At 50.2% G+C, this 16,641-nt stretch overlaps 1 protein-coding gene across 1 annotated transcript in view; it reads left to right on the top strand.

The window, feature by feature from the left end:
• LOC144508728 (transmembrane protease serine 9-like) overlaps nt 1–12,638 on the top strand; it is a 49,841-nt gene extending 37,203 nt beyond the window's left edge. The window contains exons 7-11 of the mRNA XM_078237035.1: nt 5,297–5,362; nt 8,303–8,456; nt 9,168–9,430; nt 11,013–11,149; nt 12,489–12,638. Of these exons, the coding sequence (XP_078093161.1) occupies nt 5,297–5,362; nt 8,303–8,456; nt 9,168–9,430; nt 11,013–11,149; nt 12,489–12,638 (770 nt within the window). The remainder of the gene's footprint in view (nt 1–5,296; nt 5,363–8,302; nt 8,457–9,167; nt 9,431–11,012; nt 11,150–12,488) is intronic.
• The last annotated feature ends 4,003 nt before the right edge of the window (nt 12,639–16,641 follow it).

The following is a 16,641-nucleotide window of genomic DNA, read 5'->3' as shown; positions in this document are numbered from 1 at the left end:
CAGAAGTGTTAAAAAGCTGGAAATCCAGCATCACTTGAGAATTCTTATTTTTGTGCTAATTAATAGGGTGACACAGTGGCACAGTGGTTAGCACTGCCGCCTCACAGCGCCAGGGACCCGGGTTCGATTCCCAGCACAGTGGCACAGTGGTTAGCACTGCCGCCTCACAGCGCCAGGGACCCGGGTTCGATTCCCAGCACAGTGGCACAGTGGTTAGCACTGCCGCCTCACAGCGCCAGGGACCCGGGTTCGATTCCCAGCACGGTGGGGCAGTGATTAGCACTGCTGCCTCACAGCGCCAGGGGCCCGGGTTCGATTCCTAGCACGGTGGGGCAGTGGTTGGCACTGCTGCCTCACAGCGCCAGGGACCCGGGTTCGATTCCCAGCGCAGTGGGGCAGTGGTTAGCACTGCTGCCTCACAGCGCCAGGGGCCCGGGTTCGATTCCCAGCACGGTGGGGCAGTGGTTAGCACTGCTGCCTCACAGCGCCAGGGACCCGGGTTCAATTCCCAGCACGGTGGCACAGTGGTTAGCACTGCTGCCTCACAGCGCCAGGGACCCGGGTTCAATTCCCAGCACGGTGGCACAGTGGTTAGCACTGCTGCCTCACAGCGCCAGGGACCCGGGTTCGATTCCCGGCTTGGGTGACTGTCTGTGCAGAGTCTGCATGTTCTCCCCGTGTCTGCACGGGTTTCCTCCGGGTGCTCCTGTTTCCTCCCACAGTCTGAAAGACATGCTGGTTAGGGTGCATTGGCCGTGCTAAATTCTCCCTCAGTGTACCCAAACAGGCACCGGAATGTGGCAACCAGGGGAGTGTCACAGTAACTTCATTGCAGTGTTAATGTAAGCCTACTTGTGAAGCTTATAAATAAACTGCGGAAGCTAAGGACTCGGAAAGCCATAGCAATCCTATGAACTCCGACAGCTTCAGTCTTTCCCCAGTGAGAACATCCAGAGACAATCCTTTGATTCATTTGTGTTTTTGTTCCTCTTGGGCAGGTTCAAGATCGCATCCAACTCTTTCCTCTCTCAGCAGTGTGAAATATTGGTGAACTGAGCCCTTTGCTTCTTACCTAGTGTCTGGTAAGGCAATCATTTGGGAGAGTCTGTTTAAATTGGGTGTGGAATTGTTAGTTCTATTTCCCCAGTCAGTAGCAGCACCAACCTGTCCATGTTGGGCTGACTCAACTCTAATGGCAATGCCCGCGATTAGATATCGAGTGGGAAACTTCCCACCATTAGCGACCAGGCAATGTTTATACGGGACCTTGGCCGTATCAAATTAATGAGGAGCTCATGTCCAAGAGGGAATTATTGGCCAATATCTGTATTTGCTTCAAAGAATCTTGCCAATCATTGCAAATAGCTGATCCGTTTTCATCTGTTACTGTGTCAACATCTTCTCATTGCATTTAACCAATTGTTAACACAGCGGGGGTGTGGGTGGTATTTACATAATGGTTAACACACAGCGAGGGGGGTATTTACATGATTGCTAACACAGAAGGGGATGGTATTTGCACTATTGTTAACACAATGAGGGGTATTTACACTATTGTTAACACAGCAGGGTGTTGTATTTACACAATTGTTAACACAGTGAGGGGTATTTACACTCTCGTTAACACAGTGAGGTGGGTAATTACACTATTGTTAACACAGCGGGTGTGAAATTTACGATATCATTAATGTAGCGAGGGGCATTAGCACTCTTGTTAACACAGCGGGAGGTGGTATTTACACTACTGTTAACACAGTGAAGAGCGTATTTATAGAGTCATAGAGGTTTACAGCATGGAAACAGGCCCTTTGGCCCAACTTGTCCATGCCACCCTTTTTTAAAAAAATCCCTAAGCTAGTCCCAATTGTCCGCATTTGGCCCATATCCCTCTATACCCATCGTACCCATGTGACTATCTAAATGCTTTTTAAAAGACAAAATTGTACCCGCCTCGACTACTACCTCTGGCAGCTCGTTCCAGACACTCACCACCTCTGTGTGAAAAAATTGCCCCTCCGGATGCTTTTGTATCTCTCCCCTCTCACCTTAAACCTATGCCCTCTAGTTTTAGACTCCCCTACCTTTGGGAAAAAATATTGACTATCTGGCTGATCTATGTCCCTCATTATTTTATAGGCCTCTATAAGATCACCCCTCAGCCTCCGACACTCCAGAGAAAAAAGTCCCAGTCTATCCAGCCTCTCCTTATAACCCAAACCATCAAGTCCCAGCAGCATCCTAGTAAATCTTTTCTGCACTCTTTCTAGATTAATAATATCCTTTCTATAATAGGGTGACCAGAATTGCACACAGTATTCCAAGTGTGGCCTTACCAATGTCTTGTACAACTTCAACAAGACATCCCAACTCCTGTATTCAATGTTCTGACCAATGAAACCAAGCATGCTGAATGCCTTCACCTGTGACTCCACTTTCAAGGAGTTATGAACATGTGCCCCTAGATTTCTTTGATCTGTAACTCTCCCCAATGCCCTACCATTAACTGAGTAAGTCCTGCCCTGGTTCAAACTACCAAAATGCATCACCTAGCATTTGTCTAAATTAAACTCCATCTGCCATTCGTCAGCCCACTGGCCCAATTGATCAAGATCCCGTTGCAATTGGAGATAACTTTCTTCACTGTCCACTATGCCACCAATCTTAGTGTCATCTGCAAACTTACTAACCATGCCTCCTATATTCTCATCCAAATCATTAATATAAATTACACTATTGTTACACTATTGTTAACTCAGTGAGGTGCGTATTTACACTATTATTAACACACGGGGCAGCACAGTGGCACAGTGGTTGGCGCTGCTGCCTCACGGTGCCAGGGACCCGGGTTCAATTCCCGGCTTGGGTCACTGTCTGTGTGGAGTCTGCACGTTCTCCCCGTGTCTGCGTGGGTTTCCTCTGGGTGCTCCAGTTTCCTCCCACAGTCTGAAAGACGTGCTGGTTAGGGTGCATTGACCAAGCTAAATTCTCCTTCAGTGTATCCGAACAGGCGCCGGAGTGTGGCGACTAGGAGATTTTCACAGTAACTTCATTGCGGTGTTAATGTAAGCCTACTTGTGACTAATTAATAAACTTTACTTTACAGTGAGGGGTATTTATACTACTATTAACATACAGAAAGCAAGTGTATCTTCACCCTATGTTTATGATCCTGTTATCACGTACTGAGTTTCTGTGGACATTACGGCGAGACTTTCCCAGGTTGGAAAGAGTGATACATAGAACTTAGAACATAGAACAGTACAGCACAGAACAGGCCCTTCAGCCCACGATGTTGTGCCGAGCTTTATCTGAAACCAAGCTCAAGCTATCCCACTCCCTATCATCCTGGTGTGCTCCATGTGCCTATCCAATAACCGCTTAAATGTTCCTAAAGTGTCTGACTCCACTATCACTGCAGGCAGTCCATTCCACACCCCAACCACTCTCTGAGTAAAGAACCTACCACGGACATCCATCCTATATCTCCCACCATGAACCCTATAGTTATGCCCCCTTGTAATAGTTCCATCCACCCGAGGAAATAGTCTTTGAACGTTCACTCTATCTATCCCCTTCATCATTTTATAAACCTCTATTAAATCTCCCCTCAACCTCCTCCGCTCCAGAGAGAACAGTCCTAGCTCCCTCAACCTTTCCTCATAAGACCTACCCTCCAAACCAGGCAGCATCCTGGTAAATCTCCTTTGCATTCTCTCCAATGCTTCCACATCCTTCTTATACTGAGGTGACCAGAACTGCACACAATATTCCAAATGTGGTCTCACCAAGGTCCTTTACAGTTGCAGCATAATCCCACGGCTCTTAAACTCCAACCTCCTGTTAATAAAAGCTAACACACTATAGGCCTTCTTCACCGCTCTATCCACTTGAGTGGCAACCTTCAGAGATCTGTGGATATGGATCCCAAGATCTCTCTGTTCCTCCACAGTCTTCAGAACCCTACCTTTCACCCTGTAATCCACATTTAAATTTGTCCTACCAAAATGAATCACCTCACATTTATCAGGGTTAAACTCCATCTGCCATTTTTCAGCTCAGCTTTGCATCCTATCAATGTCTCTTTGCAGTCTACAACAGCCCTCCACCTCATCCACTACTCCACCAATCTTGGTGGCATCAGCAAATTTACTGATCCACCCTTCAGCCCCCTCCTCTAGGTCATTAATAAAAATCACAAAGAGCAGAGGACCAAGCACTGATCCCTGTGGCACTCCGCTAGCAACCTGCCTCCAATCCGAAAATTTTCCATCCACCACCACCCTCTGTCTTCGATCAGATAGCCAGTTACCTATCCAATCGGCCAACTTTCCCTCTATCCCACACCTCCTTACTTTCATCATAAGCCGACCATGGGGGACCTTATCAAACGCCTTACTAAAATCCATGTATATGACATCAACTGCCCTACCTTCATCAACACACTTAGTTACCTCCTCAAAAAATTCTATCAAATTTGTGAGGCACGACTTGCCCTTCACGAATCCGTGCTGACTATCCCGGATTAATCCGCATCTTTCTAAATGGTCGTAAATCCCATCCCTAAGGACCTTTTCCATCAACTTACCAACCACCGAAGTAAGACTAACCGGTCTATAATTACCAGGGTCATTTCTATTCCCTTTCTTAAACAGAGGAACAACATTCGCCACTCTCCAGTCCTCTGGCACCACCCCCGTGGACAGTGAGGACCCAAAGATCAAAGCCAAAAGCTCTGCAATCTCATCCCTTGCCTCCCAAGAATCCGAGGATATATTTCATCGGGCCCAGGGGACTTATCGACCTTCAGTTTATTCAAAACTGCTAGTACATCCTCCATGATGTATCTTTCCATTTCCATTCTGTGCAGTGAAGCTGGAGAGGTGAGCTGCTATTTTACAAGCAGCGCGGGTTCTAGCTTTCTCTCTCCTAGCTCGGTTAAGCTTGCGGCCTGGTTATCAGACTCAGAGGGGGAAGGCTGGAACACAGGACAGCAGCCAGGAAGGGAATGAGTTTACCTTCTGGCTGGCAGCCCACCAGGCAAATCAATAATTTAATCAATAGGAACAGATAGAGTGTCGCTGGAAACCTTGCTCCATCTGCGTCTCTACCCAGGCGGAGCAGGAGTTTAAAACACTTCCGCAATCTCAGGAGGAAAAATAAAGCACATTTTATCAGCATTCCCACCCCCTTCTCCAAGAGTTCAGTCCTTGTTGAGTTGAATGGGGACTGATTAGATTAATTAATCACTGCCCTACGAAATCAATAGTATATAAGGACAGATACATGATGTGAGCAGTCAGATACGGCCAAGGGAGAGAGAAAATGAGAGGAATTCTGCTGGTTTTGCTTTTAGGGGTGACAGGTAGAGTTTCCTTTCTTATTAATTTGTGGGACACGGGTGTCGCTGGCTGGGCCAGCATTTATTGCCCATTCCGAGTTGTCCTTGAGAAAGTGGTGGTGGGCTGCCTTCTTGAATCGCTGCAGTCCGCGTGCTGTGGGTGGACCCACAATGCCGTGAGGGAGGGAATTCCAGGATTTTGACCCAGAGACTGTGAAGGAACGGCGAAATATTTCCAAGTCAGGATAGTGAGTGGTTTGGAGGGGAACCTGCAGGTGGAGGTGTTCCCATGGGTTTGCCACCCTTCTCCTTTGATCTTGAAATGCTCGGGAGTTTGCTATTTCTCAATTGTTGTTTCTCAATTCAAACCCTTAACAACTGTTCAACGCTGCCGATATGTGGAGAAACTCACTGGGAATAGGCCTGCACTGACTGGGAGAACCAGTCAGCTGATACTCCAGTGAGCTGATACTCCAGTGAGCTGATACTGCCAGTGAGGGGACACTGCCAGTGAGCTGATACTGCCAGTGAGCTGATACTCCAGTGAGCTGATACTCCAGTGAGCTGATACTGCCAGTCAGCTGATACTCCAGTGAGCTGATGCTGCCAGTGAGGGGACACTGCCAGTCAGCTGATACTCCAGTGAGCTGATACTGCCAGTCAGCTGATACTCCAGTGAGCTGATACTGCCAGTCAGCTGATACTCCAGTGAGCTGATACTCCAGTGAGCTGATACTGCCAGTGAGAGGACACTGCCAGTGAGCTGATACTCCAGTGAGGGGACACTGCCAGTGAGGGGACACTGCCAGTGAGCTGACACTGCCAGTGAGCTGATACTGCCAGTGAACTGATACTGCCAGTGAGCTGGTACTCCAGTGAGGGGACACTGCCAGTGAGCTGATAATGCCAGTGAGAGATGCTCCAATCTCCTCACTTTCTCCCCCTCTCCTGTCTATGTTTCAAATCGCCCTCCCATCGCTGCCCCTTCTTAACCTCACTGTCTCATTCCTCCTCACCCTGAAAGCCCCTCACTCAGACCCCTCGGCTGCTCTCGCTCTCCCAGCCCCCCCTCCCCCCCTCGCTTTCTCCAAGGTGAAGTCTCAGCAACCCACCCAATTCAAACAAACATTTACAAATAAACGCCAAACTCTGTGACTACTCCCCTCGCTCACTATCCCTTCGCTCACCATCCCCTCCCTCACTATCCCCTCCCTCACTATCCCCTCCCTCACCATCCCCTCCCTCACCATCCCCTCCCTCACCATCCCCTCCCTCACCATCCCCTCCCTCACTATCCCCTCCCTCACCATCCCCTCCCTCACCATCCCCTCCCTCACCATCCCCTCCCTCACCATCCCCTCCCTCACCATCCCCTCCCTCACTATCCCCTCCCTCACTATCCCCTCCCTCACTATCCCCTCGCTCGCTATCCCCTCCCTCACCATCCCCTCCCTCACTATCCCCTCCCTCACTATCCCCTCCCTCACTATCCCCTCGCTCACTATCCCCTCGCTCACTATCCCTTCGCTCACTATCCCCTTGCTCACTATCCCCTCCCTCACTATCCCCTCCCTCACTATCCCCTCCTTCGCTATCCCCTCCCTCGCTATCCCCTCCCTCGCTATCCCCTCCCTCGCACACTATCCCCTCGCTCACTATCCACTCGCTCACGATCCCCTCGCTCACTATCCCCTCGCTCACTGTCCCCTCCCTCACTATCCCCTCCCTCACTATCTACTCCCTCGCTATCCCCTCCCTCACTATTCCCTCGCTCACTATCCCCTCCCTCACTATCCCTCCAAACTGAGGGACTCCTCCTCACTATCCCCTCCCTCACTATCCCCTCCCTCACTATTCCCTCCCTCACTTTCCCCTCCAAACTGAGGGAATCCCCCCTCACTATCCCCTCCTCACTATTCCCTCCCTCACTAACCCCTCCAAACTGAGTGACTCCTCCCTCACTATTCCCTCCCTCACTATTCCCTCCAAACAGAGGGACCCCTCGTTCACTGGCCCCCCCCATATTGAGGGACTCTTCCCTCACTATCCCCTCAAACTGAGGGACTCTTCCCTCACTATCCCCTCAAACTGAGGGACTCATCACTCACTATACCCTCCAAACTGAGGGACCCTCTACTCCCTCACTATCCCTTCCAAATCGAGGCATCCCTCCCCTCCCTCACACTTCCTACGAATTCTAGCACTCCACTTCTGCCTCAGTTTCCCTCAGAATGAGTGACAAAATTGAGTGAAATATTTGGCTCAAAACCAGGGGAAAAAATTCCAATCTCTTTTTCCAATAGCATCCGCGGGATTTCTTTATCCATCAGACAGTGCGGCACTCCCTCAGTACTGACCCTCTGACAGCGCAGCACTCCCTCAGTACTGACCCTCTGACAGTGCAGCACTCCCTCAGTACTGACTCTCTGACAGTGCGGCACTCCCTCAGTACTGACCCTCTGACAGTGCAGCACTCCCTCAGTACTGACCCTCTGACAGTGCAGCACTCCCTCAGTACTGACCCTCTGACAGTGCAGCACTCCCTCAGTACTGACCCTCTGACAGTGCAGCACTCCCTCAGTACTGACCCTCTGACAGTGCGGCACTCCCTCAGTACTGACCCTCTGACAGTGCGGCACTCCCTCAGTACTGACCCTCTGACAGTGCAGCACTCCCTCAGTACTGACTCTCTGACAGTGCGGCACTCCCTCAGTACTGACCCTCTGACAGTGCAGCACTCACTCAGCACTGACCCTCTGACAGTGCAGCACTCCCTCAGCACTGATCCTCTGACAGTGCAGCACTCCCTCAGTACTGACCCTCTGACAGTGCAGCACTCCCTCAGCACTGATCCTCTGACAGTGCGGCACTCCCTCAGTACTGACGCCCTGACAGTGCGGCACTCCCTCAGCACTGGCCCTCTGACAGTGTGGATTGTGTGTGTAACTCTCTCTCTTCTCACAGGGGCCCTGGGTGATGATAAGATAGTCAATGGTTACGAATGTCAGCCTCACTCCCAGCCTTGGCAAGTGTTTTTCAGTACGAATGGTTATCGCTGGTGTGGGGGATCTGTGATCAGCGAGTGGTGGGTGCTCTCTGCAGCGCACTGTGAACAACCGTGAGTAAAAACTCGCCCAATCGACTATTACCAACATCTCTCCTCGCTACAATCCTGTCAGTCGCTCCTCACCGAGATTCCTGTCAGTTCAGTCACTCCCTCCGAGCGCTGGTAACTACAGTCGGACACTCCAATCACACCTCCTTTCATCACCCTTTGTGATTGGCCGTGTGTTCTCATCCCTCATTCCTCCCACTTTAATGATCTTCTGGAAGATTCTAAGGCGGCGATTCTCCGACCTCGCCGCGCCTCACACAGATCCCGTCGATCCCGGGGATTCGCGTACGGGCCTAACCATTGGAGCCACGCCCTGCGCCAGACCGTTTGCGATCATTGTGGCCCCTTTCCCATGATGTGAACCATGGTTTATTAAACCTCTCCTCATAGCCGTTGCCCTGGAAACCAGGTGAATCTTCTTTGGCCTTTCTCCAAAGCTTCCACGTCCGGCTGGTCGTGTGGTGACCGGAACTGCATGGAATACTCCAAATGCGGCCTAACTAAAGTTCCATACGGAAGTAACATAAATTGCCAATTTTGCTCTCAATGCCCCAGCCAATGAAGGCGAACATGCCTTCTTGACCACCTGTTCACCTGCGTTGCCACTTTCAGGAATCCCTGGACCTGTACGCCCAGATCCTTCTGTATGTCAATTCTCCTATGGGTTCTGCCGGGTGCTATCTAAATTCAGATCTCTGCGTCTCTCTGTGACAGAGCTGCGACACTGGTGGCCCACATTGGTGAACACAACACTGAGGGGTATGAAGGGACCGAACAACACATTGCTGCCTCTAAGGTCATCAGTCATCCCTACTACAACCCCAGGTCCCTGGACAACGACATCATGCTGGTGAAACTCTCCGAGCCAGTCCGCTTCAGCACTTATGTCAGACCCATCCAGCTGTCCAGCTCCCGCCCCTCTGCCGGGCAGAATTGCCTGGTCTCGGGGTGGGGGAATCTCCTTAACAATGGCGGAGGTGAGTGGAATCTACATCCCAAACCGCGCTGGCAAAACCTCAGGGCGTTTCTGTGATGGGGGAGCGGGTAGGGAGGTGGGACAACAGCTGGTTCATCTGTCAGCCAGGTAAGTTTTAAAGTTTATTTATTCGTGTCACAAGTCGGCTTACATTAACACCGCAATGAAGTTACTGTGAAAATCCCCTAGTCGCCACACTCTGGCACCTGTTCAGGTAACACTGAGGGAGACAGATAGAGAAATAGATAGAGAGAGGGAGAGAGAGACCGAGAGAGAGAGATGCAGAGAGATAACGAGAGAAAGACAGACAAAGAGAGAGAGACAGGTAGACTAGGAGAGATTGATAGAGAGAGAGGGAGAGACAGACAGAGAGAGAGACAGGTAGACTCGGAGAGATTGATAGAGAGAGAGGGAGAGACAGAGAGAGAGAGAGAGAGCACAAGAGACACAGAGAAAGAGAGAGAGAGAGAGAGAGATAGAGAAAGAGGGAGACAGACAGACAGAGAGAGAGAGACCCAGAGAGAGGGCGAGAGAGGCAGTTAAACAGGCAGTTTATTTTATTAGTTTATTTTATTAGTGTCACAAGTAGGCTTACATTAACACTGCAATGAAGTTGCTGTGAAAATCCCCTGGTCTCCACACTCCGGCACCTGTTCGGGGACATTGAGGGAGAATTTAGCACGGCCAATGCCCCTAACCAGCACATCTTTCGGACTGTGGGAGGAAACCGGAGCACCCGGAGGAAACCCATGCAGACATGGGGAGAACGTGCAGACTCCACACAGACAGTGACCCAGGCCGGGAATCGAACCCGGATCTGCATCCCATCCTCACCCAACCTCCTGAGAACTGATTGGCGGATACATTCGCTGGGTGTTTGTGGGATCGGAATTTGTGAAATTAGCAACTCCGAGTGTTCGTGTCCCACTCGCTCCACAGGCCAAAACTGATCCATTGTGTGTGAAACAGAGTGGAGAGGCACAGGATAAAAATATTGGTCTAACAACCCAAACTCCTTCCTCACCCGTCTGTTACAAACACTGCGACTATTCTATACAGAGCAGTGAGTGTGTGTGATGTCACAGATTGCAGTGTGTGATTTCAAAGATTGCAGTGTGATTTCACAGATATCAGTGTGTGTGTGTGATTTCACATATTGCAGTGTTTGTGATTACATAGATTGAAGTGTGACTTCACAGATTTCAGTGTATGATTTCACAGATTATAATGTGTGATTCCACAGATTGCAGTGTTTGTGATTTCACAGATTGCAGTGTGTGATTTCACAGATTGTAATGTGTGATTTCACAGATTGCAGTGTGTGATTTTGCAGATTTCAGTGTGTGATTTCACAGATTGCAGTGTGCGTCTGTGTTTTCCAAGGACGCAATCTCCATCTAAATTCTCCTGGAATGTCTGGAAGGATGCCAGATCCACATTTTTCCAGGTTATCAATGGACAATATTCCCCTGAACCCAACCCTCGATTCCTTCCCGCGCCCAACAGTGAGTGGCTGGATATTTACGTTGCTGATGCTATGATCACAGACTGAATCGACTGTGCGAAATGTCTTTCTTTCTCAGTTCAGTATCCTGCCCAACTCCAGTGCCTGGACGTCCCTGTGCTGTCCCTGAAAACCTGCCATAAGGCTTATCCCGGCCGCATTTCCAGAAACATGTTCTGTGCCGGATTCATTGAGGGCGGCAAGGACAGCTGTCAGGTAGGGAATGCCGGTAACGTGGGGCTGATTCTAACTCTCTGCCCGGCAGGCTTTGAGGTGGGAGGGGGAAGGGGGGGGGGGGGTGTGAAATTGCAAGGATGGTTTTCTCTCTGGAAACTCTCCCACCCTGTTCCGTACGCAATCTTAGGGTGGGGGTCAGACAGGGTATCAGAGGGGGAAGCCCACCCACGCCCCAATTAAAGTTTTTAAGCTGACCATCTCATGGATTCTGAAGGGTTCTCCCCCAAACCGGACTCAGTGTTCAGGCCGGTGGTCTCTGTGTAGCTGAGGGTGAGAAATTGGTACATTCACCATCTATCGTGGCTGGAGAGGTCAGGAATGGCTGGAGAGGGTGGGGTGTTGGGCCGCCTCCATCAGACACTCCGTTCCGGCCCTCCCCCGCATGGACAGGGTATCTCTGGACCTCCCTCCCTATCTCCCCTCCTCCCCCTTCTCTATCCCCACCAATAATCCAATCACTTAACCTCTCCCCCCCACCGCCAACTCACCCCCCCCCCCACCCCTTCCAGAGCATCCCCAACCCTCCCCTCCCCGGGGGCCCCTGACACTTACCTGCAGATTTTACCCCCCTCTCCCTCCCCCCACTGTGCCTCGGTCAGGGCCCTGCAGTACCTCTTCCAGACACTGCAGTGCTGTGGCTGGAGGCAGGGATAGCAGTCAGACAATCTGATGGGCTGACAGCTCTCTCCGGGGCGGGGCATCCTTCCGAGGGGGGGCGGGGGGGGGGGAGGGAGGACTCGTTCTGCCTCTGGTCAACACTTAACTGAGCATCAAAGAACAGCTCCCACCGTCAGGAAAACAATTGGCGTCCGTGCCTTCAGCTGCCTGCGGGGGGCCCTCACCTCTGGAATTCCCTCCCTAAACCCCTCCACCTTTCTATCTCTCTCTCTTACACACTCACTCCTTTCAACACCTCCATCTTTGACCCAGCGTTGGGTAACCGGCCCCCAAACGCCTCCTGATGAATCTCAGCATGACAGTTGTGTTCGAGAATCCCTCCTGTGATGTGCCCTGAGGAGTGGGATTCTTTGACCCCCCAGCCGCGTGGTTCCCACTGACGGAAGGTGGCGTGTTGTTTGCCAGCAGCGGGATTTTCCAGTCCCCCACTGTCAATGGGAATTCCCATTGACGTCACCCCCATGCCGACGGGGGACCCACAAGCGGGGGTGCGCCGACGGCAGGACTGGAGAATCCCGCCCGTGTGAACAGCTGGAGAATTCTAACCGTGATGTTTTAACCACTATGATCCATATAGCATTACTGGTGCTATATGAATGCAGATTGCTCTGATTGTGTTTTTTCCTTTCCCCACGCACAGGGGGATTCAGGGGGTCCGATGGTTTGCGACGGGAAGCTGGAAGGGATAGTCTCATGGGGTATCGGCTGTGCAATGCGAAATTACCCCGGGGTCTACACGAAAGTCTACAACTACCTTTCCTGGATCCACGAAACAATGCAGAACAACTAGAAATCAGGAGAGATCCACACAGCCAGAATCCAACCTTCAATCAAATCAAACAGCTCAATAAACACTGACTAAGCAATTCTTATTCTCCCAGTTGAAGTATTTTAATAATGTTCGTTAAACTCATTGTACCGTTCCCTCGAGGTATCTGAAATCGCAATAAACTCTCCAATTCAATCATTATAACCTCTCACTCATCTAACTTTAAATTTATTTATTAGAATCATAGACTCCTACAGTCCAGTCAGAGGCCATTTGGCCCATCGAGTCTGCATCGACCACAATCCCACCCACGCCCTATTCCCACAATTCCATACACTTACCCTAGCTGGTCCCTCTGACACTAAGGGGCAATTTTTAACCTGGCCAATCCACCTAACCCACACATCTTTGGACTGTGGGAGGAAACCGGAGCACCCGGAGGAAACCCACGCAGACACGGGGAGAATGTGCAAACTCCACACAGACAGTGACCCGAGGCTGGAATCGAACCCGGGTCCCTGGGGCTGCGAGGCAGCAGTGCTCACCACTGTGTCACCGTGCCGCCCTGCAAAATGTGCATGACTCGGGGAACCAATCGGGGAGCATTTTGTTCAATCGCTCTGGTAAGCGGAGCTGGATGCAGGCATGAGGCTGCAAGATTCTGTATTGTTTTTACCTGCCAATAAATGAGTTGTGTTTTCCCTAAATTGGTGAACAAACATCTTTAGATCTCCCTTTCTGAGGTAAGGGGACCTAAACTGCAGTGCATCTTGTAGATGGTACACACGGCTGTCACTGTGCGTCGGGGGGTGGAGGGAGTGAATGTTTGTGGTTAGCGTGTCGATCAAGCGGGGCTGCTTTGTCCTGGATGGTGTCGAGCTTCTTGCGCGTTGTTGGAGCCGCACCCATCCAGGCGAGTGGGAAGAATTCCATCACACTCCTGACTTGTGCCTTGTCGATGGTGGACAGACTACATTTGAACCCAAAATTTCAATAAATTACTTCAATGTATGTCAAGTGCTTTGGGATGTCTAGATGTTGTTAAGGATGCTTTATCATTGCCAGTTCGAACTGTAAACTCTCCTCCCTATCCATCTCCCACCCCCTCTCCCCTAACAAAGCATCTTAGCTACACTATATACTCTGCAACAATATCTGGAGTGTGGCTCGCTCCCCTGCGACCTCTGCCCCCCCACACCTCCCTCCCCCCCCCACCCACCCCCCAGCCAGAGTACCAGCCACTATGGTTAGTCCCATGGTGAGAGTGTTACTCTTGGGCACTCCCACAAGGGCTTCCAGAACATTCTGTAGGTTAGCCCATTGCCCAGATCCATTCCAGTGCAAGGCAACAAAATATCACTATTAACTCTTCAAATCATAGAATCCCTACAGTGCAGAGGGAGGCCATTCAGCCCATCGAGTCTGCACCAACAACAATCCCACCCAGGCCCATTTCCCATAACCTCACATATTTCCTCTGCTTATCCCCCTGACACTAAGGGACAATTTAGCATGTCCAATCCACCTAACCTGCACACCTTCGGACTGTGGGGGAAACCGGAGCACCCGGAGGAAACTCACGCAGACACGAGGAGAATGTGCAAACTCCACACAGACAGTGACCCAAGCCGGGAATCGAACCCAGGTCCCTGGCTCTGTGAGGTCATGATGTGGAGATGCCGGCGTTGGACTGGGGTAAGCACAGTAAGAAGTCTCACAACACCAGGTTAAAGTCCAACAGGTTTATTTGGTAGCAAATACCATAAGCTTTCGGAGCAATGCTCCTTCGTCAGATGGAGTGGTCTCTCTGTGAGGTAGCAGTGCTAACCACTGTGCCACCATGGCAACTCCCCAGTCCCCCACCACTGGGAACTTTCATAATTGACTGGTTAGTGAATGTTAAGGGAAGGCAGATTGGAGAATCTGGGATTGATTCCCCAGGGAAGGAAAGGTGGAGAAGGAGATTTGATTGAGAGGTTCATAATCACAAGAGGGTCTGGGACGGAGTGGAGAGGGAAAAACTGCTGTTCCCATTGATTTGATTTGATTTATTATTGTCACGTGTTTTGGGATACAATGAAAAGTACTGTTTCTTGCGCGCTATACAGACAAAGCATACCGTTCATAGAGAAGGAAAGGAGAGAGTGCAGTGTTACAGTCATAGCTAGGGTGTAGAGAAAGATCAACTTAATACGAGGTAGGTCCATTCAAAAGTCTGATAGCAGCAGGGAAGAAGCTGTTCTTGAGTCGGTTGGTACGTGACCCCAGACTTTTGTATCTTTTTCCTGACGGAAGAAGGTGGAAGAGAGAATGTCCGGGGTGCGTGGGGTCCGTGATTATGCTGGCTGCTTTTCCAAGGCAGCGGGAAGTGTAGACGGAGTCAATGGATGGGAGGCTGGTTTGCGTGATGGACTGGGCTTCGTTCACGACCCTTTGTAGTTCCTTGCGGTCTTGGGCAGAGCAGGAGCCAGACCAAGCTGTGATACAACAAGAAAGGATGCTTTCTATGGTGCATCTGTAAAAATTGGTGAGAGTTGTAGCGGACATGCTGAATTTGCTTGGCCTCCTGAGAAAGTAGAGGCGTTGCATTGGTGGAGGGTTCGAGAACCAGAGGGGGACACAGATAGAAGGTGATTGGAAAAGGAACCAATCAGGAAATGAGGAAAACATTCTCACGCAGCGAGGGGTTACCTTTGGGAACTCACTGCCTGAGAGAGTGGGGGAGGCAGATTCAATCCAGGATTTCCAAAGGGAATTGTGGTTTTAATTGTGTGCAGGGACAGGGGGAGAACGGAATTGCACTGAGCAAACTGCTCTTGCAGAGAGCTAGCACAGGACATCATGAACTGAATGGCCTCTTGCTGTGCACCAACCATTTGGTGACCTACCCCTCCCCCCCCCCCCCCACCCCACCCCGATTCTATGATATTCAATCTCAAAATCCATCAAACCTTTACTTAATCGAAGAATTAAAGGTCGAGGGGTTATACTTCAGTTGTACAGGGCATTAGTGAGACCACATCTGGAGTATTGTGTACAGTATTAGTCTCCTTATTTAAGGAAAGGTGTAAACGTGTTAGAAGCAGTTCAGAGAAGGTTTACCAGACTAATACCAGGAATGAGCTGGGTGTCTAATGGGTGTCTAATGAGGAAAGGTTGGAGAGTTTAGGTTTGTATCTGCTGGGGTTTAGAAGAGTAAGAGGTGACTTGATTGAAGCCTTTAAGATCCTGAGGGATTTGTTTAAAGTTTTATTTGTTTCACAAGTAGGCTTATATTAACACTGCAATAAAGTTACTGTGAAATTCCCCATGTCGCCACACACTGGCACCTGTTCGGGTACACTGAGGGAGAATTTAGCATGGCCAATGAACCTAACCAGGGTCTATGTGGAGAGGATATTTCCTCTTGTGGGATAATCTAGAACTGGAAGTTACAGAGGTAGAGAGGGGTGAGAAAGCCATTGGGGAATATGAAACCAAGGTAATGAAGATGCTATTTAACTTGGAGTCAATGAAGGTCAGTGTGCAGGGTGGGGCTGGATTATCAGGTGAGCAGAGATTCAGCAAGATTGATCTTTCACAAGCATGTTTACAGATGAATGAATGATCGCAACCATTGCTTACCATCGTTACTCATTAAGGTCTATTCCATTGTTAAAAAATTACTTTTTAGAATAACATCTGCACCAGCCCCATTCCAAAGATTGATAGATTGGGTTTTAAGTGGTCTCTCTGGTGTACAATATTTTAATGCCAGGAGTGTAGTGAATAAAGTGGATGAGCTTAGACTGTGGATTGATGCTTGGAAGTGTGGTGTGGTGGCCATTACGGAGACTTGGGGACAGGGACAGGACTGGATACTTCAGGTGCCGGGTTTCAGATATTTCAGAAAGGACAGAGAGGGAGGCAAAAGAGGGGGTGGCGTGGCACTGCTGATCAGGGATAGTGTCACAGCTGTAGAGAAGGTGTATGCCGTGGAGGGGATTGTCTACAGAGTCTCTGTGGGTGGAAGTCCGGAGTGGGA

The sequence above is a fragment of the Mustelus asterias genome, chromosome 20 (assembly GCF_964213995.1).
Source record: "Mustelus asterias chromosome 20, sMusAst1.hap1.1, whole genome shotgun sequence".
NCBI lineage: Eukaryota > Metazoa > Chordata > Chondrichthyes > Carcharhiniformes > Triakidae > Mustelus > Mustelus asterias.
Note: the sequence above shows the minus strand (reverse complement) of the source record. Positions and strands in the feature narration are given on the sequence as shown.